Source organism: Anoplopoma fimbria, chromosome 13 (assembly GCF_027596085.1).
Source record: "Anoplopoma fimbria isolate UVic2021 breed Golden Eagle Sablefish chromosome 13, Afim_UVic_2022, whole genome shotgun sequence".
Taxonomy (NCBI): domain Eukaryota; kingdom Metazoa; phylum Chordata; class Actinopteri; order Perciformes; family Anoplopomatidae; genus Anoplopoma; species Anoplopoma fimbria.
Window position 1 is genome coordinate 9,050,876 of NC_072461.1, and position 24,527 is coordinate 9,075,402.

The window sequence follows — 24,527 nt, forward strand, 5'->3', positions numbered from 1 at the left end:
GACAAAAGAGAGACAAACAACATTTGAAGAACGACTTAAGATGTGTAAAATAGAAAAAGTGCATTTTTTAGTAGGTGACCAAAAATAAAATATCCAATGTAGAAAAAAATTGCACACAAAACACACCGAGAATACATTTGCATTTGAAGAAACTGAAAGCAAAATATACTTAATACGTCATTGGAATGCATTCTTAAACAAGATAACAAATGTCCTAAGTTGACACATGTGCACATCCAGCCCAAGTTAGTTTCAGGTGCAGGACAAGAAACCGCAAACAACGGAAAAGGACAGGTTGTAAGACATTGAAATTGGCCAACTTCCAAAAGTGTATTGATGCAACGTTTCCACCTAACTGATGAAAACACATCAATGAGCCACATAGTTGCGCTTGGTGTCATGTTCCTTCATTATAATGAACCTGTGCACTGGGGTTTCATTTGAGTCAATCCCACATACACCATCCATCCTGCTGCTGTAAATACTCACTAGAGCACCAAATGTGTGTTATTCAGAAGCTGAAATTGTCCCCAACAAATGGCCTACTCCCTCTTCAAGTACAGTGCCCAGCTGTTTAAGGAAAATATGCCTCATTTCCACGACACGGTTCGACTAACTCGACTCACTTAAGGTATCAGGTTCTGACTGATCCTTCTTAAATTGAGAGTATACATACACTATATATGACAATTTACATTCTCACTTATAATAATAATAATAATAATAATAATACTACAAAAACATGCTTTGTTTCTTTTAATTCATGCAAATAATGTGTGTGGCTTTGCGGATTTACCTGGCCACTGTGCAGGGGAAGTGTTGGGCTGAACAGACTCGTCCATACTGAGCGTTCTGACTGGCTGCTTCTGGGACAGCAAAACACTCTGATACACGATTCCTGTGAAATGGTTCACATGGCTGTGGGACACAAAAGAAAGCAACCACTCACAGTCAGTGCCAGGGCACATATTAAACAAGAAATGCTGGGCAAGGTGGTGTGAATATACAAATAATGTCTCAATGTTTTACTTAAAAAGTTTTTCTGAATTCTGGGTTGTTTCTTAGTACGAGGCACCACTGACAAGATATGAAAATATGAATAGGCTGCCTCTCATGTTCACAGAGAATATGGGAAGCTTAACCCGCCAAGGAGCCTATGAAGTTTAACATCCAATACTGAAAGTCCCCTTAAGCTTTTGCCAAAAAAAGAAAAGATAAAAAAGACAGATTGGCAGTCACTGTGGTCTTAATGCACAAAAATTCAATCCATAATGTCACACAGAACACTGCAAATGTAAAAAGGTACAGAGTTCATATGGATGTACCTGCGAGTTGTTTTCTTAACGTTTAACTAAAGTAAACGGAAGTTAACATGACGACAGAGAGATAAAGGAGCAGAACTTGTATCAAAACGCTGTCAGCTTGAAGGCAACACTCAACCCCCGCAACCTACATCCTGAAATATCCTTTAAAAAATTCACACACTCTCTAACACTGCTCACTCGCTCCGACACTCAAATTCCATCAAACCTCTGCAGCAACACACCAGGAGAGTTTATATCAAAATTAGCATAACAAAGACGGTGTTGAATTAGAAATAGCCCTGCTAATTTAGTTGGGCTGATCAGCTCCCAACAGTATGTGATAGATGGCTGTGTGTGTGTGTGTGCGTGAGCATGAGTAAAGAAAATGGCAGATAAGGAAATTACAAAAGTGCTTATTTCATCACACTGCTTTGAGTTCTGTGAGGCTTGAAACACCGAAGCTAAAAATCTTGCTCTAAAGGAATAATGAATTTTCTCTTTTAGCTTAAAGAAAACTCCCTTTTTGACACTTTAATTAATTGTTACAAGCAAATCTATTTCTGGGGTCACAGCACTGTAGCTTTAAAGGTCCCAGTCTGGTCAAGCATAAGAGAAAAGAGAGAGAGAGAGAGAGAGAGAGAGAGAGAGAGAGAGAGAGAGAGAGAGAGAGAGAGAGAGAGAGAGAGAGAGGTCTTAAATAAGCAATGTTCCAACCCATCTGTCAAATCCAAAAATCTGATTAAGTATTTACCATAAGAATGACAGAAGCCTTGCAGATCTCATGAATCATTTTCAACAAGATCAAAACAGACATATTATTGTTTAGCACACTTCCAACATTTGTTTGTCTCTTGCCATGTCATAAATCACACCACTACAGCGCTTTGTAAAAGCAGCCTAAAGTCATAGTCTGTATATGAGAAGGAGACGAAGTCACTGTGATGTCAACCATTGGTTTTGTGTCTGACGTTTTGAGTTCAGCATTTTGGGGTTTGGCTACGACATCTTGTTTATTTTATGCAACCAGTGGCACTAGAGGGTTCAGATAAGAACAAACCTGCACTTTTGTGTGACCAAAATTGTTACAAATAACTTTTATGAACTGAAAAAACACTGAAAGAGATAAAGTTCAAAGACGACAACACAGACAACTCCCACACAGGACAAAGCCGCGGAAGCGACCTGTCAATCACAAGGCAGCCACGCTATCTAACCAATCAGACTGCTGCACATTAGAAAGAATGCAAGTTTAAGGCAGTTCAACATTGGCTGCACTTTTAAGACCTGGGGTTGCCCCTTGCCATAAAAATGTGCTCAAATGATTTTCCCATCTTTAAAAGCATTTTCCACTTTAGTATTACATTTGTAATGTTTGACTCAAGATGTATGTGTGCATTACCCTCTTGCTTGGTAACCACCAGTAGTCATGTCCCCTCCTCCTTATCTTATTATTCTGCTCCAATAAGTCTAAAAAACCTTCTAACACACACACACAAACACACACTCACACAAATGAAACCAGAGGATGCAAATTAACATGTTTTTGTTGCCGGTATTTTGTCTTTTAAATGTTAATGCTGAAAATAGGAAAACAAAGTCAAATCACTCCTGATAGATGAATAATCCAGTGGCGGCTAGTGCTGTTAATGGAGTCGTGTCAAGGTGAATGTGGTGGAAAATCGAAGGAAGTTGTATCAAAGATAAGCATCGCTTGAAGTCACATAAAGAATTAAAGAAGCTTGCTCACAGAGATGCTGCAATGTAGATACCCACTATGAACTCAAATCCTTTTGAGTCAGGCAGAATAAAAGCATTTCTTTTTTCAAACCATGGGTAAAAGGGATACGCAATGATTCAAGGTCGTTATGTATTTAAGTTCTCTATGACGCTGCTGATTATGTCGCTTTGTATAACAGTCCTGGCAAAAATGACAGCCTAGAAGGTTAAAAGCTTAAAAGATACAGTGTGTAGGATTTAAGGGGATCTATTGGCAGAAATCTAAATAAAATAGACAATTTAATATTAGTAAATGTGTTTTCTTTAGTGTCTAATGACCTGAATAAAAAAATTGAAGTGTTTTCGTTGGCTTTCGATAAGCAGTTTACGTCTACATATGGCACAGTTCCTCTTCACAGAGCAGGCTGCCATGTTTGTACAGAAGCCCTTAGATGCGGCCATTTGCATTTTCGTGTTGGCCACCGTAGTTATTTTACATACTTGGTACAGAAGTTTCAGAAGGTTTCAATCTGCAACATCAGCGCTCTATGCGGTCAAATCCTACACACTGCACCTTTAAAATCTCTGCTTGGGACACTTACCTGTGGGTGTGTCCGTCACACAGACACTGATATATACAAGCTGACAGGGAGGCAGCCAATGTGTGCATCACATAGATCTGAAATAAGGCAAGGGATAAAAAAGCAAAAAATATTAAGATGTTTTGGGTGAAAATTAAACACACCTAAAAGAACACGCATTTGTTAATTATTGATACACAACTTTAAAATGAGTTCATGGACAATTATTTTGATAACTGACATTTGTTCTTTTAAGAATTGTTGTAGTGAGTGGAACATTTTACTGTTTTGTTTAACTGAAAATTTACATTGCAATGATGTCCCAGTTTCTAAACTAAGTCAAACATATATTTTACATATATGTAATGCAATTTCTCCTTAGTTATAAGCTGAAATATATACCGATACCAATATATCTGCATTAAGCTATTATTATTCATTAGTTCCAACCAGATAAAGACACTAATATCCAGGCTCTAATCAAGTGTCTCAAAGTTTTGAAAAATGCAAAGTATTCACATTATTTTGACTGAGTGGTGCATCAGAGCAGAGACTGCCTTACCTCATTGTTGACCACATCCGGATGTGGAGGAGAGTCCAGTGAATTGATGGTCTTCAAGATGTCATGAGCCAGATTGGTGAGGTAGACGATGGGATTTGCCACCACTGTCTTTACGTTGGCCGTGCACGCCATCAGGAGAGGAATAGATGTTGGTTGACAACATGGAATCACCGCTGGCTGAGTGGAGTCATACTGTTGGGAGAAATCAAAGGGAAACCTTGAAATGTGGGTTCAGTCATGACAGCAGGTACACTAAAACACAGATGCACCGATGAAGCCACATACTGTTTTGACAATGTGGATTATTTATAACACAGTAAATAATAGTTCCATATGCATAACTGCACGTCATTTACACCATAACAAACTTACAAAACAAGAGCAGATATATTCAACGTTCTCATTCATTTATTTAGTGGGTAAAAGAGACAGCTCACAAAGGGACCTGGGAAATGAGAGTTGATGCTTTGATCTGTGAAACAAGAGACTTTTCCTGAGCCCGAATATGTCACACATGATCCCATACTTAGAGTGTGCATGATGTGTTTTCCAGTGAATGTGTGAATGACATTTAAAGAAAGAGACTACAAAGGGATGCCTGTTTTTTTACCAGATCCCTCAGCATGACTGTGTGTGCAAGAAAACCACAGGCTTATGTTTGTCACGCCGGATGAATCACATTCAGTTGTCGCTATACTCCTCAACAGAAGCTCTACAGACTGACTGAGGTTAAAACAAAGGAAAAATACAGAAATTTCCTCGATAACAATGGAGAAATGTGACAACCATGGGACCAAAGCTGGGATAAAAGAAACTGCTTTTATTTCAAAATCAAAGTGAGACAGTAGACTGCACACCAAGTGCTGGTTGACTGTGCTATCATTCAAAAAACATTGTTTCCATGCCGGCTCATTGAGTTGTTTACTGCCTGGAATTTGACTCAACCTTTGATAGTCAGCCTAAGGCAGGAACTCCCTCAGGAGGATGGAGAAACAGCACAACCTGCCAGCTCACTGCTGGAGGTGTGATCGCCAGGGCACGATAAGTGTGTCTGTGTGTGTGTGTGTGTGTGTGTGTGTGTGTGTGTGTGTGTGTGTGTGTGTGTGTGTGTGTGTGTGTGTGTGTCTTTGGGGAAGCTGCTTGCATTAAGACAATCTTTGAGATGGCTTCATCAGGTTTGTCTTTCCTAGTGATCATTTAAATAATACTGCAACTCTGCTTGCATGTGTTGGCAACCCAAGTCATCCCAAAGAGGGAAAGAAAGTTAAAATGATTGAATTAAAACATTAAACAATCAGCATCATAACGTCTGATTCTTGCATGTTCGGTTGTCAGAATCAATATTTCAACAGCGGACTCGAGTTCTTCAGAATTCCCACAGGATCAGGACCCTTTCAGAGCATCAGGTGTTTTAGTTTAATGAGTGACTGTGCTTACTTGTGACGCTCAAAGTAACTTACATACACGGTTGAAATTGATAATTAACACAGATGAATACGGATTAAAAATTGAGAGACTGCTTTTATCAGGACACCTACGCGTTCCGTTTGTGTTTTCAACAGCTGCTGTCCCAACGAGCAACAACGGACTCCCGATAGTGACTTGTATGCTCCTAATTTCTCCCTGGTATAATGTTTGGTCTCTCCTCCAAATACATGTTTATATCTGGCCACTAAATATTAGGCCACTTGCTAATGTAATCTACCCTTTAACTAGTAGCACACAGATTTGGAAAGTCCATTTGCTTAAGTTGCATTTGAAACCAAGTAGGGTGCATCTCTGCATGTTGTAATTACCTGGTGAGACTCTTGAAGCAATAATATGAGCTCCATGCGCACAGAGGCCAGTCCTCCACCGTGGGAGCCATGCAGGCTGCAGTAGCTCAGAAACATCCTCAGTAAGGGCTGGTTACTCTGCAGCCAGTGTCTTCTGCTCCTCTGGCTGTCACCATGAGGACTCCCAGGCTGGAAAAAACATTTCATTCAACGTTACTAGCTATAGAGACAATATAAGTTATGTAACGTTATCCAGCTGGCTCTTATTTATACTAAAGCCCCATTGTGGTATGCTCAAATCAACCACGTTTTAAAACAATACACATGTATCTGTTATGTCAACAATAAACTAATGTGTATTTGAAATGTAATTTTTAGATGTGAATGCAAAAGTGTACTGTGTGTACTACTCAGGTTTGCTGTTGAAACTGATTTTCAGCAAATTTTACAGCGACATGTAAAAAGGAGTTGAGATATTAAAGTGAAAAGGAAGCAACAGTCTTTTCTATTTACAATTTTTCAAACTATGTCAGGACACACTGTGCTGTTGGGTTGCATCGATTTTTCATCATGAACATCTGAAAAATCTAGAGGCTTCCAGCTCTCTACACCCACCTGTTCCTCCTCCACCAACCCAGAAACGGGGGCATCACCCTGGACAGACAGCTCTGGCAAGCACGGCTTGTAGCTGCAGCAACGCTGGAGAGCCACCACCTGGGTTAAACAGAATTAAAATTTAAAAAAATCAATTGATATAATACATTTATCATGAAGGAATTCATCCTGCATGTGTGGCAGTGAAAGCAACACATTTAACCAAATTGTCAAACAAGATAAGGCTAAATAATTACATAAGTGAAAACTACTGGACTGGCGTCATTACCAATATGATGTTTATGTACACTGACGCAGTGCACACAGAGAGATACAATCTTGAACCAATGAGCACGAAGACAGAAGACGTGTGGGAGTTATGCAAGTTATAAAAGTTTTATTTAGTGAATTTAAGGGTGCAGCCAGGCAAATATATCGCCTAATGGATATTTGAACAATATCTATTTAAAAAATGATGGATTTGAACATTAAATATGTGTGTGTGCGTGTGTGTTGTTAAATAAGCGTGTGCTGCCATTACCTCTCTCTCCAACCACTGGTAGAGCTGGAAACGTAGCTTCCCTCCTTCCAGTTCATAACCGGTCGACAGCGTTCGGAGCTCATTGGTCATAATCTTCAGGCAGGCAGTAAACTTCAGCTGGGCCGCTAAGATGTCATTCGACGGAGCCAGGAAGTCATTGCAGTCCTCCCTGTCCTCACCTGTCCCTGTCTCCATTAGCGGCGACAAGGCGTCCTGTGTGTCCTGGAACACACTGCTGCTGTCTACATTTTTAGTTTGTTCCTCATCATCCTCATCTTCTCCATCTTTGTCGCTGTCCCACTTCAGCTCCAGGTGCTCATCTGTATGTGACAGTGACTGCTGGCTCCAGTCAAAGCTTAACACTGAATCTGATTGGCTGTTGGATAAGCTGTGTCCGTCTGACTCGTAGCCGTTCAGAGCCGGCTGGGACCATCCCGGGTCCGATGTTTGTCCGTTCTTGCTCCCAACACTAAGTTCAGCAGCGATGCCTGTATCCGCCTGGTTGGGCAGCTCAGAATGCTTGCGGACTTTGGGCATCTTGGAGAGGACTTCTAGTGCTAGCATGGGGCAGCCAGCTGACAGGTGTGCGTACGCAGCTGTGAAAAACAGTCTCCTCTCCTCCAGGCTTATGGAGTCAGCCCTGCGACCCTCAGCAGTCAGTCCAACTTTAGCCTTGTCTGAGGAGCCAAAATGGCGACGAAGGAGGAGAGGGTGGGTTCGAAGGTAGGTGTAAAAGTTGAAAACCTCGGGGTTACATGTAGACACCGATGAGGAACCTGTCATGGAAACAGAACATCAGAACATCTATGAAACACATGTAGCATAGGGATGCTAATCTCGGACTGGTTTGTCTCGAGTCAAAGTGAGGTTCATATTAAGTTCAGTTCCTCATCTATGCGTAAGGCAAGCCGTGTACATTTTATTCATTTAAATGGTCTTGTGTTACCATCATATGCTGCAATTAGTTGTGCAATTTCACATACTTATAAGGACCAAAGAAGTTGCAAAGCTGAGCCATTTTGTGAAAGCTGTGGATTCAACCTCAGTGTCTACCCTCTCTGTTTTAACTTGCAATGCTGCATATGACGGGCCTGAAATGTCCATAAAGTGATCAGGGTATTGAAGTATCTTAAAGGCTTCTGACAGTATACTTTATCTACTCAACTAAGCAGAAATATTTTATTGATCTTTTTACACACGTGGGGGTTCAGTGCCTTGCTGAAGGGCAACTCTGTAGTGCTCATGAGGTTAAATTTCCTGCCACCAGTCTTCCCTCCGTACCCGATACGTACGTGGACTTGAGCCGGCAAACCTCCTGTTCCCAAGCCAAGTCCCCGACACGCAAAAGCAAAATACTTAACTTTGATATTTTACAATGTCAGATCCTTGCTAAATGGTGTCTTTTCATCAATAAATACAATGTGCTTTAAAATAGAAATTCTTAGGGTATCATTAAAAGTGTAGTAAGAGTGTTGCCACTCAGAAGCAGAGTCGACTGCCCCAGGAGGACAGGGAGAGGAGCCGGGATGGGAGCAAGGCTAACACAGAAAAGACCTGAGGCTATTCCTCTAACAAGTCTGTTCCTGTCTAATGTTCAGTCGCAACAGGAGGTCGCTGACTTATGTGCCCACATCTTTACAGAGACCTGGCTCCATTGTGGCATCCCGGATAAAGCTGCACTTCACTGGCGAACCACAGGAAAGAGCGCAGGACTCCGGTGGGACGAGAGGAAGCGGACTCTCTGTTTACATTAATGATGCTTGGTGCTCAAAACATATCCAAAGTTCAAAGTTCCCTGATGTGGAATTCTTTAATGTAAATGCCGGCCATATTATCTGTCTAGAGAATTGTTTTATTGCTGCCGTTTACATCCCCACTGACGCAAATTCAAATAATGCACCACAGGAATGCACTTTGATTTGTCATGTTTTTTCGTGTGTCGTATCAATGGACTAGGCTACAACTGCATTTCGTTGTGCAACCCAGTGTTGCAGAGTGGCAATTAGTGATCCTTGAAACTTAATTTCACCTTTGCATAGAGGTAAAGATAAAAGTAATAAGAGCACTGCAGACCTACCTGCATCACATTTGCTCCCAGTGGACCCAGAGCTGGTGCTGTTCACCGGCTGCTCAAGTAGAGTGTCCAAGGCTCTGCTGTAGTCCTCAAGGACCCAGTGAGCAATGCTGCGCAGGAATGGGTCTGGATGGGCTGGAATCTGAAAAATACAGAGAATCACAATGTCTCATTCTGGTGTCTGCAGTGTATTATTTGGCAAAATGCTGAAGAGTCAAACACTGAGTAGCGTTATACAGTAGTGCATTTACAACAGTAAAACAACAGCCTGTGGAGGTTGTACACAAATGCTGAACCTGTTTGTCTTGTCCCAGAACATGTCTCTGAAGGATCTTTTTGTAGGTGGATGCTGACTCAAACTCAGACTCGTACAATCTGGAGATCACCAGGGCAAGCTGTAGGTCCTGCATTTTCTCTAAACACACCTGGAGGAGGAAATAAAGCAAGATATCTCAGTCGGTTATCATTTAAAAAAAAATTCTGAGCTATTGTCAAAACACTGAATGGGCTGAGATAAGACGAGACATAAGCAGACAAATAATGTATATTCTTGACACAGTTATCCAGTTGGACAAAATGAACGCCTGAAGTTACAGCTTTCTTATTTGTTTATCTGTTGACAGGGAGAGAAAGTGCAAATAATAAAAGTCTGTGCACACGGCAAAGAGTTGTTACATGGTTGCTCCCAACTGGTAAGGTGTGAGGTGCATTTCAATGAGACTCCCCTTCCAGCCTGAGAGACCAAACAAAGTCAACGATAGCCCTTTGCCTGGGTGACGCTCATTTCCATAAAATGCTTAGAAAAGCTCTGGTTACTCACACAGATGAAATAATGTGACTCATTGCTTCAGGGACTTTCTAAACAGAGATAACCTTGATGAATAAAAGGTTAAGCAAAAGCAAAAGAAGGCCAGAAGCAGCCCTCTTGATATGTGAGCAAAAATGATGGAGTGCTTTTTGAGGCTTAACCTAATCCTGATAGATGGCAGATATACTAATGCTAATATAGACATCTTTCAAACTACATCAGCAATTCTAAGATTCAAGCATAAATATACAAGTTTACACATCAACATCATAAAACAGTGGTAGTTGGTAGTGTCCCCATTTACGAAGCCTCATCAAGAATGCGGTGCTGCCGCCTCATAAATTTAACAACATGCTATTGAAACGTCTCACAAAAAGGATGAAAGACAGCAAAACCCAAGAGTCAAGTGCCAACATCAATAATTCTTTAGTGCATTGTGCTAAAAGCTCTTGACAAAGACACCACTGTGGGAATCTATTGAGTTGTATCAATAATAAAAAAGGATGCCGCATGCTACAGGAATGTTGGTGCCAAATCTGTTTTTGTGAATGTGGCTTCTCTGCTTTTACTATATCAAACAGTGTTGATTATGCATTGTTGGAAAAAAAGGACACACCACCAATGCTATAGAAATGTTATAAATAAAAATGAGCTGCACTTTACTCTAAAGCAAGGTTTCTAACTAAACAAGGTTTAGCAGGCTGACAAGTGGCACTTTCAGTTGAAGGCACAAGTGCCTCTTGCAAACAGTATGTCATGTCTATTTTCCACTTGCCTCCACAGCATCCTTAAGGGAGCCAGCTAGAAGGAAGAAGGCTGCAGAGTGCTGGAACCGCTGCTTTCCCAACAGAGAAAAGGCATTTTTCAGCGCCGCTTTCCTCCACCGGTCCTCGCTGAAGTTGTTGCGGAAAAACTCTGTCATTTTGGCATTCTTCTGAGACCTGGAGAGAGAAAGGCACACTTTTGTCATAGCTTTTCAGCAATGTGACAGAACTAATCTTGGTTAAGGGTAGGGGGCAAATGTTTTGATGACTGCATGAGTATTTCATATTCAAAATGATGTCAGTTTTGCCTTACCTGTACAATCCCCAGACCACTGCCTTTTTCTTCATGGCGAGGTAAAATATAGCTGCATCCAGAGGATCATTGTTTCTTTGTAAAGACGTCTTGGCAACCTGACAAAGGGGAAGAGAAAAGAAAAATACAATGAGCCGGCGTCTCCTCAGCCTTTACAGTTTTATCCACAGAACAAGTTGTTAATTTATGGGTCATTTCAGGGAGGAGCAAAACTGACACTAGGCCACTATTTAATATCTGAGCAAAGACTCCTAAAATTGATTTTGAAAACAAACTAATGTCATTAGACGCCTCACCTTTTCAATACACCTGCGTAGCTTGTTGGTGCTGCGCAGCCACCAGCCCACGCCCATGGAGCGTAGCTCAGGCCAGGTGGGCGCTCCCTTCTGCAGGGCGGGCAGCATGTTGAGCAGCTCCTCTTCAGCCTCAGAGTGGAAGGCCCAGGCGTAATGACATGTTGACAGGCCTGAGGAGAGAAGAAACAGACATGTGGGAAAGAGGGAATGGTCTGTTTTTTCTATAGGGAGAATATCAACACCATGTAGTGAGTAAATACAGAGGCAAGTTGATATGCTCTTGTCTGGTCTGACAGTGGCTGGTATTACTTTATTAAAAAGAAAGCACTTCTTAATAAAAAAACATTCGGTGAGAGAGACAGAAAGACAGAGTTCATGTCTTTAAATTTTTTTTAATAATTAAACTGCAGGGGCATCCCCTCGCGACAGCTTTGGTGACTCCTTCCTTCATCAGAAAATAATATGTAGATGGGTAGGTGCACGATGGCCGGCTTTGGGTGTTATCATTGAATTATAAAATAATTTAGTATAAAATAATGTACTACTTTGGGAAAAGGCTTTTATGTTAACTTATTAATAATTTAGGCTACCAGGTAGAGCACATAGTGTGGCTAAATGGCCTCTTCCAGCTACAGTGTTGTATTGTTGGCCACTGAGAGTTTCTAAGTCTGCATACACAGAGTAAGTGCTTTGCTCAAGGGTGACTTTACTGCAATAGTTGAAGATGATGAATAGACTATGGCTTGTTCGCTTCTCTCACTGAGAGCTTTGCTGTCAAAAATGTACAATTGAGACCATTAGTAACCCTCCATCTTTCTAGCTGTAGAGGTCTTTATAGAGTTAATGGCCTGTTACCTGGGTGGCCACTGGAGCTATAACTGAAAGGAGTGCAAGGGGTACAGGCCCTAAGGTAGCAAGCTGGAGACTTACATCAAGTCTTGCAAGATCATGCAGGGAGAAAATATAATAAAAGCCTTTTAGATAAAGTGTTCCAATTTTGAAGGACATATATTTTGGTCTTGTTGGATTAGAAAAACAATATTTTTTTTATCAAAGTGGCTCTGTACAGTGAGTATTTGCCTGCTTGTTCGTGCCAGCTATGGAATGGCCCAAATGAAAACAGTAGTAAAACCACTATACCTTGCCGCAGCAGCTGTGCTCGGTGTGCTGGAGGCAGGGAGGTAGAGAGGAAGGTGTGGAGTCTGACGGCCAGCAGGAACTTCAGACCACACTCGTCCAGCGTCTCTCCACCTGTTAAGTAAATGACAGAAAGCTCTTATTGCTAGTTGAAAACATAATATGATGATGTTGTGGAATGGAGCACTTATTTACTGAATCTCGAGCCTTTATTTTGTGTTTTTATTTCCCTGCAGTACCTTTGCTTTTGCCCTGGCTGTCCTTGAGGTCAGTGCTTGTGGTAGCGATGGTGTCAGCCAGCGCCATGAGAGACATCTGCTCCATACGGGTTAAGCCCGGCAAACTGGAATGAAGGAGGTGACTGGACAGAACCTGCGCATGCTCTGGACCAAAGTATGTTGGACTGTACTGGGACAGGTCAATAACCTAAAGACGGGGAACAAGACGGAGAACAGTCTCAAAAATGAATTGCATGGTATTTCTAAGTTATTTAACACTTAATAGAAAGAGGCAGGAAATAATGTTAAAAGGAATAATGTGTCATGGCTGCATCCATACTCATAATGAAACACACAATCTTGTATGTATATATCAACAATAGAAGCTTTTCTAAATGTGTCAACCTTTTGAAAACAATGAGAGACTCAGCAAATGCATTTTGACAGATTATTTAGGGCCATCACAGGCTTTAATTTTTATCCTAATATCTAAAATGAATGTTGACATGGACCATTGTGCATATCTGAGCTTCTACTGGAATAGCAAAAGAGACAAAATTGTTGCTGTCCACTCTCATTTTTAGAAATTCTCTTTTAAACAAACATAAGCCAACAGAAACCAACCTTGTTCCCCGTTTCCTCTTGATCATCTTCCAGAGGGTCCAGGTCCACAATGGTGGGTGTATGAAAGAGCTCATCATAAACATCAGTGTGACTAGAACCGTGCCCACTATCTCCACTCACACTGCCCACTTTATCTGTAGGGGGACATAAAACAGAGCTAAATGACACAAGACATGTATTTCATAAGTGAAAAATCTCTTCCTGCTGTGGAGACGGCAGATTCAATTTCAATACCGAAAAGCAGGACATTTATTTTCTGCATAAAAGTTTCTGCTTTCATTCTTCTCACTTTATATCCCCAGAGACACAATGAGGAAAAACAAGAAGACCAAAGAGTAGGATATTGTTCTCAGTCTATTACACCTTGAGGCAGTGAGGCTAAACATGGTTGCTTTTTGCCCTGTAAATACAGTTTCCTTGTTTTTGTTTGTGTACTTTGTTTTTGTCAGACTTTAGATTATCTGACAAAGCTTAACAGTTACAAAGTTACACATTTAAACCCCAGAAAAAAAAAAAAAAAAATCAACAGTCTCTAACAGCCCTACTGTATATTATTAATAAAAAAAAAAAACACATGTTGTATACCAACCAGGTTTTGGTAATGTATCCTCATCGGCTGCCAGCAGGGCGTACAGAGGCAGAGGAGGGATGGAGCTTATCTCTGTGTAGTCAGGGCTGGAGTTCTCTGCTTTGCTGAACATCTTCCGATCCCTGGCTGTGCTGCCTCCGGCGCTGATGGTTCGAGAGCGCACACGTTTCTCAGGATTGGTGGTACTGTCTTTAAGGGCCACAATTTCTCCAGCAATGCATTTCACCAGGTGGGACAGGATGGCTTTGGCACGGTGAACCTTAAGATATACACATTTTGTTACACATTTAGATTTCAAATATAAATCACAATTAACTTTCTGGCAAGTGTAATTATTTGTAAACGTATTGGTGCACTTAGCTTTACCTTCAAACCTTATGAAATTAAATCATATATCATCTTACAAAACTGGCATGTTTCATTTTAATTGGAGAATTTGCTTAAATAAAAGTAATGTATCTAATTAGAAAAGTAAGATAGTATAGACCGTAATTAAGTAATTTTCTTAAACTTACCTTCCCTAGATCCATGAGCTCCAGTAACTGTACAGGATGGTACTGAGGCAGAGTGGGAAAGAGTTGGTGAGCTGCTTCGAAGAGCCCAGAATCTTCCATCTCGACAGGCAGGTCATAAGCTGTCCTCTTCCCACTGAGTTTCTGAGCCAGGCTCATCATTGATCTCGTCAGGGCCTTTTTGGGAGGAGCAAGTGAAGACATGGGGGCCCCGGAGCTGGGACCTTCCTCCTGGCTCTGCCTGATGGCTGAGATGATAGAGGAGACGCTGCTGCTGATGTCTGTGTCTTGGGCAAGCGGGGCATTGGGTTTGGATGGTGCCGGTGGCTGCCACTGGGAGTAGACGTGCATCTCACAGTCCATGCCTACTACCAAGATGCCATCCCTGACCCAGGAGAGGGAGACTGGAATGGGTAACGAGCCTTCAACAGAGGAGACCAGATCGACTGATCGAAGCAGAACCAGGCGCGACGAGCTCTGGTCTCTACTGGCATCAGATGTCACACCGAGTTCTGGAGGCTTCCCAGAGAGACGGCCGTACATGTAAATCTTTGTCCCAATACCAACGGTCAGAACGTGTGACCCATCTTCTTGGGAGACCCAGTCCAAATGAACAAGGCTCTTACAAGTAGAACCAGGACAGTCGTCGTTAGGTACAGGGAGGTCCATGTTACCTGGGTTACTGGCACTTCCAGGTGTGGGATATGTGTTGTCCAGGACTATGGTCTGCTCTAGATTCCACTGCGAACCACCAGTGGACTCGCACTGGAAGATTCCAATGTGGACCAATGGTTCTCTAGTATTTGCTGCGTTTTGGCTTGGGGTGAGATTTGGGCTGCGCTGTACAGTCAGGGTTGGGGTCAGGTGAGTGTTGGTGTTGTTGTTCATATAAGGGGAGGAAGCCAGTTTGGGAGGAGAAGTCAACAGTTGGTGAGAGTTCAGATAAGGAGTTGAGTTCAGAGGTGTGTTTGGTATCTGCTTGTAGGCAACTGCGATCCGTCCAGAGTGACAGCAGCTGACCTCTATGGGGCGACCTTGCACACTTACTGCGCTGCTGCTGGGAAGCCTCTCCTCCACCAGCAGAGCCCACTCCTCCCACTGGTACACCAAGCTGTCCATACTGGCCGGCTCTGTCGCAGTGACATTGCACCTCCAGAAGCGCACCTTTCCATCAGAACAGGAAGTAGCAAGGAGGTAGGGCACACGATCTGCTGGCAGAGAACATGACGCACTCAGGTGACCTGGGAAGAGAGTGGACAACACACTATTAGGCAACGAAGTCATCTCTTTATTCTAAAATGTGATATCTTATCAGACTTAAATTTGTGTCTTGGTTTTGATTCAAAGATTTCTGTAAGTTTTCATTATGTTTTATTTGATAATGCTGTGCAGATTGCAACATGAGAACAGTATATTAACCGGCTAAAGTTGTCTAGAACTGAGGAAAATTATAAAATAAACTTTTCCACGGTGCTTATGAAAATGGTGAAAACAAATTTAGTTAGTCTGAATTTTTTCTCTTTTTTAGTCGATAAAAGGAAAGTTACTGAAAGGAAACTCTAATTTCTTATGTTTTCAATAGTTTCCCAACTGAAGGACAATTGCTATGGAAATTATTCATTGGCAAACCTTACTGGTGTCAGTAAATACCTCAGAGGCTGCTAAATTTCCTTTATCTGTGACTGCTATTAGTCTGGCATCCTTGCCAGGATTGAATACCTTGTGTTTTGCTCAGGGACTGTGTGCTGCAAGCTGCATTTAACTACCAGAGGGAGTTCATAGACTTATGTAATTTGTGTGTGTGAGTGTGCCTTCATTGTCCCTCACCTGCTGAGGGAGTAACACTGATGGCTTCCACCCCTTCAGGCAGAGCCATCTCCTGGCTGTATAGCCTGTGTGTTGTGAGACTGAGGCGACAGGCACTTTGCAGATTGGAAGTGCAGGGTTTACTCTTCTGAGCTATTGGAGAACTGAAAGTGTCAAAGCTAAACGTAGAGCTGTTCATAGGAGAAGCTGAGGTCGCATCCGTCTCTTTCGTGGTCTCTTCTGTGGTGACAAGAAGAGGGAAATAATATTCAGAAAAGCCACTACCAAATGATTTGTTTTAAAACATTTCTTTGTGACAGACACTGAATTAGAGTAATATGCATTTTAACAAATATATAGTGTGGTTTGTTCAAAAACAATTACAAATCTACATGGTCAAAACAAAACTTAGAAAAAACTCCAGAACTAATGGTCACCACAATTTTAAGAGACTCTCTTTCTGTCAGTTATTTTTCTGACGGTAATTTTAACATTTTTCCCATAACCATATAAGTCTTTTGTTCAAAGTACCCACCCATGGTGATGGGTTGAGCAGCAAGATGGAGATGCCACATGTGGAGGAGTGAGCGACCTGTCGGGGTCAATTCGACCACAACAAGGAAAAAACGTGCCGAGAACGCCGCCTTGCTCGAGGCTGCAGGGAAAAACATAGACGCACAGAGAATGTTAATGAACAGAGCCGCTGCAAATGTGTTTGAAGGTGGTGCAAAGGTTTGGTATTAAACCTTGGTAATATATACATTTCAAAGTAGTTAGAAAAATAATTTTGTCTCTACCAGTGTGAGGAGGATCAGGAGTTTCCTGTGTGCTCGCTGTTCTCTCACTGCCGAGGATCAGATCCTCCTCAAAAACATGCAGGAGCTGGGTCTCCTTTCCCTGCTGTAGAGGACAAGAGCAGCCATTACTACATCAGATGGAGACACTAAACGACGCGTTTCCTCCACTGTGGAGCCGATATGCAGTGTTAAGACACGACAAGTGGGTAATGTTACACAAACATGCAGATGTGCACACATGTTCACTGACAGGAAAACGGCCTGAGGGGATGAAAGAAGGACGCTCTGCACCAGTCTTTGTTATATCATTGTTGACCTTTCACGGCAGTACACTGCAGAGTTTATTATGCTACCAAATGCCGATGGTCTAGAATTAAATTATGGCTTTTAAATATGTTACAGTTTATATATGCTTTATTTAAGTGGAGAAGTTCATGTTAATACCCTTTCCACAAAGATGATTAAAGTATCTATCTACTGTTAGACAGACGACCATCAGAGAGAGAGTAAGGGAAATCTGTTTAAATATTATCTATACTTACAAAGTCAGTAATGGTATCCAGCTCTATAATACACCCTGGTTTTGCTGTGGATTGCTGACTGATGATGTTGAACACCTCCCCGACATATTTCTAAAGAGAAACAAACAGAACAGATCATTTTCACATTATTTGTGCATTTACATAGTCAAACCATCCAATAAGTGAGCCAATTGTGTGTCAGAAAATGAGGATTCAGAAATTGTTATCTGTGCAGCCATTGAAAACACTGTTATGGTCAATGTCCTAAGAAAACAATAAGCTGTTTACATGCCATGCACTGAGGAATATTTATTAAAAATGATTATTCATGTGTTCTGTAAATAAAAACCTCTTTAAAAATGAAATATCAACCGTCACTTCTTGCTGGATTTAACTCTGCTGTATTGGGTTTGAAGGGTCAATGCTGTTGATCTTATTTCTGCTATTCATCTTATTGCTCAGATGTCCATTACTTGTGCTCTTGTGTGACTCCTTGGCTAACACTAATGAAGTGACAAGACTTCCTATTACCAACATATTACTAACTCACTGATTCTTTAAAGGTCCAAGGGGACACAGTGAGTTGTTGCTTTTGGTGTGGTTCAAAAATACTGATAGCGATGCCAACTATACCCTTAGAGTTTGAGAATTCTATTTGATGACTTACTGATATCTCTGGATTGGAGAGCTCACTCAGGAGTTTCTTAGCTTCAATAACAGCCTGATACAGCCTGAGTGAGTGGCCGTCACTTGCAACGAAGCAGGCGCTGGGAGAGTTACAGTACACACCTAAAGAAAGAAAGATAAACAGAGGTCGCTATTACGCCTGTTTTTTCCAGATAAACATAAGGATAAAGGACAAAACAAATACACAGTACACTGTGGTGCAGTGTACCCTGGCAACATGTTATTAGTGTGATACTATTTGGATATTTTAAAGCCTTAATGGATCTGTTCTAAAAACTCTATCTATGGGAATTTGGTCTAAAATGTCACAAGCTAATGTCTCCTTCGTACTACTGATCCAAAATGCAGAGTACTTTATCCGCTGTTGCTTTAAAAAATCTCTGAATAAGAAGTAAAGGAAAAGTATTTTTCTCACCTAAACAGCTGCTTGGAATGAATGTGGGCAGCCAGGCTACTTGAGCAAACGCTGAAGCATGTAGGGAATTGATCCGAGCTAGCTCAGAGACCCCGCCAGACAAAGACAGCGGGCCGACAGGGTCCACTCTCCATAAAATCAGTTCACTGTAGATCGCATTGGGATCCTGGAACACTCCACCCAGGGACCCCCGGCTGGGTCGTGCCCCTCGGGGCAGAGATGCTGGATGAGGGAAACCAGAGGAGTAGGCGTCCGGAGGGGCCAGGATGCTGTCTGCCTCCGGCGTCCTCAAGGCGTTGTGGTGCGAGGTGGTGAGGAGCAGAGGCAGTAATGAGTGACAGGCCAGGTCATTGAGGTGGAAGCGGTGACCACAGTACCTTGACTTGTGAGAGACGCTGAGCACAGTGGAGAAAGCAGAGTCCTCTGCGAAGCCCACTGCCCACTGGTTCAGAGAGCCATCAGCGTGTTTGGAAATCATCAGGACGTTGGGGGTGAAAATGCTAAGTCTTAGACTACTGCTGGGGGCAGCTTTTCCCTGACCTCCGTAGCTTATTAGAGCAGATTTGGTTTGAGGCAGTGTGCTCCCAGGTGGCCGCTGTCTGCCGTGTTGGATGGCCAGATCCACGTTCTTGTTGCAGGCATACATAACCACACTGTGGCTCAAGGAGATTGCATCCCCTGTGGGGAACGCCACAGGAATACGGGACACAAACGACACCTGAGAGAGAAAGAAAGACATCATAGCAATGAAATCTAGAGGAACTGACACGTTCAGTTTGAGTTAGTGATAAGAATGGCTCAGTCAATCTAGTAATCTTATTTTAGCTTTCAATAAGCTTACAATATGGAACAGCTTGAGTTCTGTGTGAATATGGTAATGACACAGATGGCACTGAAGATCAAGAGCTCATTTTACAAAAGGGTTAGCTCAAAATAAAGGGCAAAAACCCTCCTACTCTCCATTCAGAAATTGAATGACAATGACTTAAAATACTTCTGCTAATAATAATAATAACAACAACAACAACAATAATACCAGGATCCTGTTTTATCAAATTAAAGCAGTCCGGCCTACTCAACCTGAATGTCAATTAAACTGTGGATCAGTTTACAATGTTAATTAAATTCCAAAGTTAATATATAATTAATATTTGTTTCACTGTAGTTTCCCATTATAACCTAATTTTGTGACACACATCATAACAACATATCTTAGTAGTAACATTAAATTAACACAGACTTATTTATCGTCAGTTCTATCTTGCTCTAGATGAAGCAGTGATATAGTAAATCTGTTAATTTACACATTCACACAGTCAGCAATTTCTTGCCAGCTGTCCTTCCTTCATTTGTCAGTTTAAACTGAGTAACTTTCAGCCTGCATTATGTGTTTAACTTCTTCTTATTGCTCAGATATTATTGTTTTTCCTTTATTTGTAAAATGCCCGCTCTGCTTACAGCATACTTGTCCATGTTTGTGATTGGTCATATGCTGAAAGAAATCCTGGGTTGATTTACCGAGTTGATCCATTTAGCAAAATCGTGCTTGTTCGGGTTAGTTAAACCACATTACCAAAAAATAGGCTGGGTATGTTGAACTGGTTTTGTAGCACAGGCCCCTGGAGAATGCCGAGGGCTACTGGTGGACACAGCGGTAAACATGCTCTGCAGCCTGCAGTGTTTGTTTTTTCACACTGTGAGGATATTTACTTCTGCAGAGTATTTCCAAAGCCAGCTGGATGTAATGATTCAAATACACGGGAGAGAAATTAAACTAAGTGCTTCTGTCTCCAAAGTAAATCATCTATTGAGTGTTTGAAGGTTATTTATTTGTGCTTTAATATGTAACCGCTGTGTAACAATCAGAAAAAAAAAACGCCCTGGCAGCTCTCTCATATGATCTCTCTCTTTTTTTCTCGTTGGCTTTAAAAAGTAAACGTGTCAAGAAGCCTAATGCAAAGTCAAACTTTACTTATCAAAACAACGAGAAATGCTCCAAACTTGTCCCTAAATCGATACTAGAGTATTATTATGAATGGAGCAGTATAGTATAGAGTTGAAGCAGCGGCGATGTGTGCGTTTTAACAATCAGCGACGGTCATCCCTGCAAACCCTACCCTGAAAGTTCCTGTACTCTCGAAGAGTGCTACTTTCTGACCAGAGCCTTTTTGGGAGAGTAAAATGTCTTTAGAAAATATCTCTGGAACTTAACTTAGATCCTCCTCCCGGCAGTTGAAACACAACAAGGGTAGGGAAGAAGGCAGATACGAAAGTTCTTAGTCCCTGGTAAAAACTCCTGCGGTCGAAAACGTGATAAAAACATTGAACGTGAACATACCTGTGCTTGTCTGAACATGCCCGGCTGGTATTCATCTAACCAGTCCACATGCCAGACTAAAAGAGAGCCGTCCATGGGATGGATACTGAACAACATGTCTGCCCCTTTATTCCACTCTTCTAACAGCACGTCCACCTGGTGCTTCACTGCTGCCAGAGGAAGCTCTGCAGCCTCGGGTCCCTGGGAGTCACTTGGCCTGCTGCTATTATCTTCCTCATCAAAGTTATTCTCATCTTCAGGCTCTGGAAGAGAATACAAATTATAGTGCCCACGTGTAAATTCTGAAAATCAATATGGAAGACCAATGTAAAGGTCCGGCTTTGAGATTGGAGTATAGTTTTGAAGGTGTTATTCCAGCTTCATATACACACCCCTTCGTATGAAGTATTAACACCTGATCCAAACATTTTTCTGTACCTTCATGGGAGCCTTCATCCTGTTGCTCCAGGCTGCCTCGGAGCTGCTGCAGGAAGACCTCCATAGCTAGAGTGAAATGAAGCTCTTTGTTGTTGAGCCAGTGGACAGTAAACGGACCTCCAGGTTCCTCGTCATCCACGGAACTCAGAGAGGAGATGGAGGGCAGCAGAGGTATGTCTGTGATAAAGACCATAAGTGGTAAAGAGTTTTACGTTCAGAAAAAGAAGGCAAAGAATAGGAGACATTACATAAGGGACAAAAATACATCTGCTGGAGCAAATTAACCTTCATGAATATTAGCAGTGCCTTAAGGCTGAAGAAATCTACAATGTCTGCCCCACAATTCATGTGAAGATAAACTGATGTTAAATAAACAACCCCGGGCAATCTACAAATTATACAATTTTTTGCCACAAGAGTTGAAGCCCTCTGACCTCCAGCTGATTTTTTTTTATAGCAGAGTGAACTATATTCTGTCGCGATGGTTTAGGAGAACTTGTTTGGTTTGTTAACTAGTCACAGTGAGTATTGTGTTTGAGTCTGACCTGTGGCAGGGTTGATGCTTGCAGCGATGTGGAAGTGGCAGAGAGCGTTGGCATGAGGCATGCTGCTGCTGCTCGTCTTGTGCCTGTAGTGCCTGCTCTGATGGTGAGGCAGGCAGCCAGTCTGAGAGGGCTGCGGGACGTCCCGGTGAAAGGAGCCGTGCAATGATTCTTGAAAATTCAACTGTGAGGGAAACATTCATTATTCACGTTAGATAATCAATAAAAAAAAAAAATCTTGAATGAGATCTGCATTTTATGTGCTCATTACACACCCGCTAAGTCCTTTGTCAAATATGTATAACGTATGTATTTTATCTCACAAAGCAGTACAAAGCTACAAAAGGGTAATGCTTTCACAAGAGACATATCTGCCCTGCAGAAAAATTTTAATGGAAAAAAAACTCATTTTTTCTGAATTAACGAGATACATCATCATCCTGCAAGAAGTTCTCATTTACTCAGTGGTGGAAAATACAGGTACTTGTGATTTACTTGTAAATTTCCATTTCATGCTACTTAATACTTCTACCCCCATACATTTTGGAGTCACAACATGGCCATCCTGAATGCATTTATGGTGCATCATCTTATACAGTATCTGTGAAGCATCAGCATGTCATATCGGTTCAACTGATCCTGGAGATAAACTGCAATGTCCAGCAGATCAGAGTGGGCTTAACGTCTGAGCAACTGCAAAGTCCTGAGGTGTCTGCACAAAGTTGACAAACTAATAATAAGATATTACTTAAAGGAGCTGTATTTTACATTTTGAACACTAATATAGCAACAATCACCTATCACTTATGTAAAGATATAGTAGAGTAATGTCTACCAGAGCAGTGAATGAAGTCGCTCTCTCTCTTTTTGTGTTGTTATTCAAGTTTCTCCTTATGTCGACAAAGCATGGCCGGCCGCACGCACTTTTGCATGTTTGCGCATGTGAGCGTGCGCCACTGTCTAGCTCATGGACGGTGCTCTGCACTGCTCTTATAAGGTGGTTACAGCTGATAACACCGCCCTGACGGACAGCTTCATCACAGAAGCTTTGCACCGACCCTCCGGTTCCCAGTCAGGTAAACACTGTTAGCACGTTTGCCATAGCTTGTACTGTTAGCGCTGTTATCACCGTTAGCTTTGAGCCGCTTGCTCGCTGTTGCCATGTTGGGAGTCGTTGAGGGGCAATTGAAATGCTCCCAATCTCCAATGTTGCACCTTTAAAGACAGAATCTCCAAATGTCTCAAACCCAAACCAAAATAAAACATGATTAAACTAAACAAGCTGGACAGGTTCACTTTTTGAGGGATTTTGAGGTATATCGTTTTATTCCATGAAAACTTTTCACAGAATTATCGAGATAATTATCTTCTTAATTCAGAAAAACAGTGCAAATATATATTTTTGTTCAAGTGAATGCATTACGAATATATGAATGGTTTATTAGGCATATAGAAAAATGAGAGGGTGAAAATCCAAACTATCACAGTTCTTGCGGAGGCTCTCAAACAACATCCTTATCTATAAACTTTGGGCTTAATCATCCTTATTGATTTTGTGAGATAACTTGAATTGTTCATCCCACCCTGAGGGCATCATAATAAAATGGAGTTTAAATTGGGGCTCTCTCACTTTCGCCCATCCATTCAGTTATGGAGGGAGAGAGACTAACCTCAGACTGGATCACCCAGCACAGACTGTGATGTTTTAATGAAAAATTCCACACACGTACTTTCACAGACTCTCCTTAAGGCACAGTGGGGAAATTAGCATACCTATTCTTCCTGTAATCTAATGAGCTCTGAGCTTTGAAAGTTCCAGTGAGATCCATAACCATTTAAATGTCCACATCAAAATGGATGTTAAGTATTGTGTTTGAGGCCTATTTGGCCGTCAGCGACAACGCAAGTCACTAAAAGCATAAGGTACCACCATTACAGATGTGAACGAGCAGCAGCTAAATGAAAAAGTAAAACAGGCATCAAAAGTCAAAGTTGTAATTTTGAGGTGTTGCACAGATTACAGAAAGGAGGCCAATGTTCTTCACTGATGCTCGTCTTAAACCTCTAAGCTTCAAAAACAACCTTCATGTCTGAGCCAATTAATTTTCTTTTTTAACTCCGCTAAGCTTCCGTTTTTCCCCCCCCCCCCCCCCCATCTTCTTTCTCAGTCTTCCTTTGCTCTTGTTCCCTCATCTCTGCAGCACCCGGTTGTCCTTCATTAGCAATGGGGGAATTACAATAGCTCTGCTTCTACATCAGCATTCGGGCCCATTTCTCCACTATTAGTAAAATAATGGCGATTCTTTTTGCAATTTGTAACCAACATAGACAATATTCTCACTATAATATATTAAAAAAATGATGCCTTCAATTCTGACAGAAAATAGTTGTTTTGCCTGCAGCAATCACTTGTTTGATCTACGATGTTAACCTTTGGTCAACATTTGTCAATTCTCACCTAACTATGTGCATACAACTGATAACTGAACTGATAATGCCATTGAGAATTATTACAAATCATTATAGAAAACTGTATTTTTTTTAAGTTCACTTCTATGATGTGATTTGGGTTCTAATGATCAACCCCCTGCTCTCT

General features: G+C 41.6%; 1 protein-coding gene across 2 annotated transcripts in view; it reads right to left on the reverse strand.

Annotated features, from left to right (window-relative positions):
- LOC129101747 (dmX-like protein 1) overlaps positions 1–24,527 on the reverse strand; it is a 51,312-nt gene that overhangs the window by 15,658 nt on the left and 11,127 nt on the right. For both annotated transcript variants that reach the window (XM_054611657.1, XM_054611656.1), the window contains exons 10-34: positions 21,935–22,115; positions 21,390–21,566; positions 20,973–21,214; positions 18,635–19,352; positions 18,200–18,321; positions 17,554–17,643; positions 17,012–17,114; positions 16,750–16,869; positions 16,236–16,454; positions 14,412–15,649; positions 13,897–14,155; positions 13,308–13,441; positions 12,705–12,891; positions 12,469–12,579; positions 11,329–11,498; positions 11,033–11,130; positions 10,731–10,896; positions 9,444–9,572; positions 9,151–9,289; positions 7,074–7,849; positions 6,554–6,652; positions 5,960–6,127; positions 4,164–4,355; positions 3,623–3,699; positions 797–918 (exon numbers count right to left, since the gene is read on the reverse strand). In XM_054611657.1, coding sequence (XP_054467632.1) covers positions 797–918; positions 3,623–3,699; positions 4,164–4,355; positions 5,960–6,127; positions 6,554–6,652; positions 7,074–7,849; positions 9,151–9,289; positions 9,444–9,572; positions 10,731–10,896; positions 11,033–11,130; positions 11,329–11,498; positions 12,469–12,579; positions 12,705–12,891; positions 13,308–13,441; positions 13,897–14,155; positions 14,412–15,649; positions 16,236–16,454; positions 16,750–16,869; positions 17,012–17,114; positions 17,554–17,643; positions 18,200–18,321; positions 18,635–19,352; positions 20,973–21,214; positions 21,390–21,566; positions 21,935–22,115 — 6,037 coding nt within the window. The remainder of the gene's footprint in view (positions 1–796; positions 919–3,622; positions 3,700–4,163; positions 4,356–5,959; positions 6,128–6,553; positions 6,653–7,073; positions 7,850–9,150; positions 9,290–9,443; positions 9,573–10,730; positions 10,897–11,032; positions 11,131–11,328; positions 11,499–12,468; positions 12,580–12,704; positions 12,892–13,307; positions 13,442–13,896; positions 14,156–14,411; positions 15,650–16,235; positions 16,455–16,749; positions 16,870–17,011; positions 17,115–17,553; positions 17,644–18,199; positions 18,322–18,634; positions 19,353–20,972; positions 21,215–21,389; positions 21,567–21,934; positions 22,116–24,527) is intronic.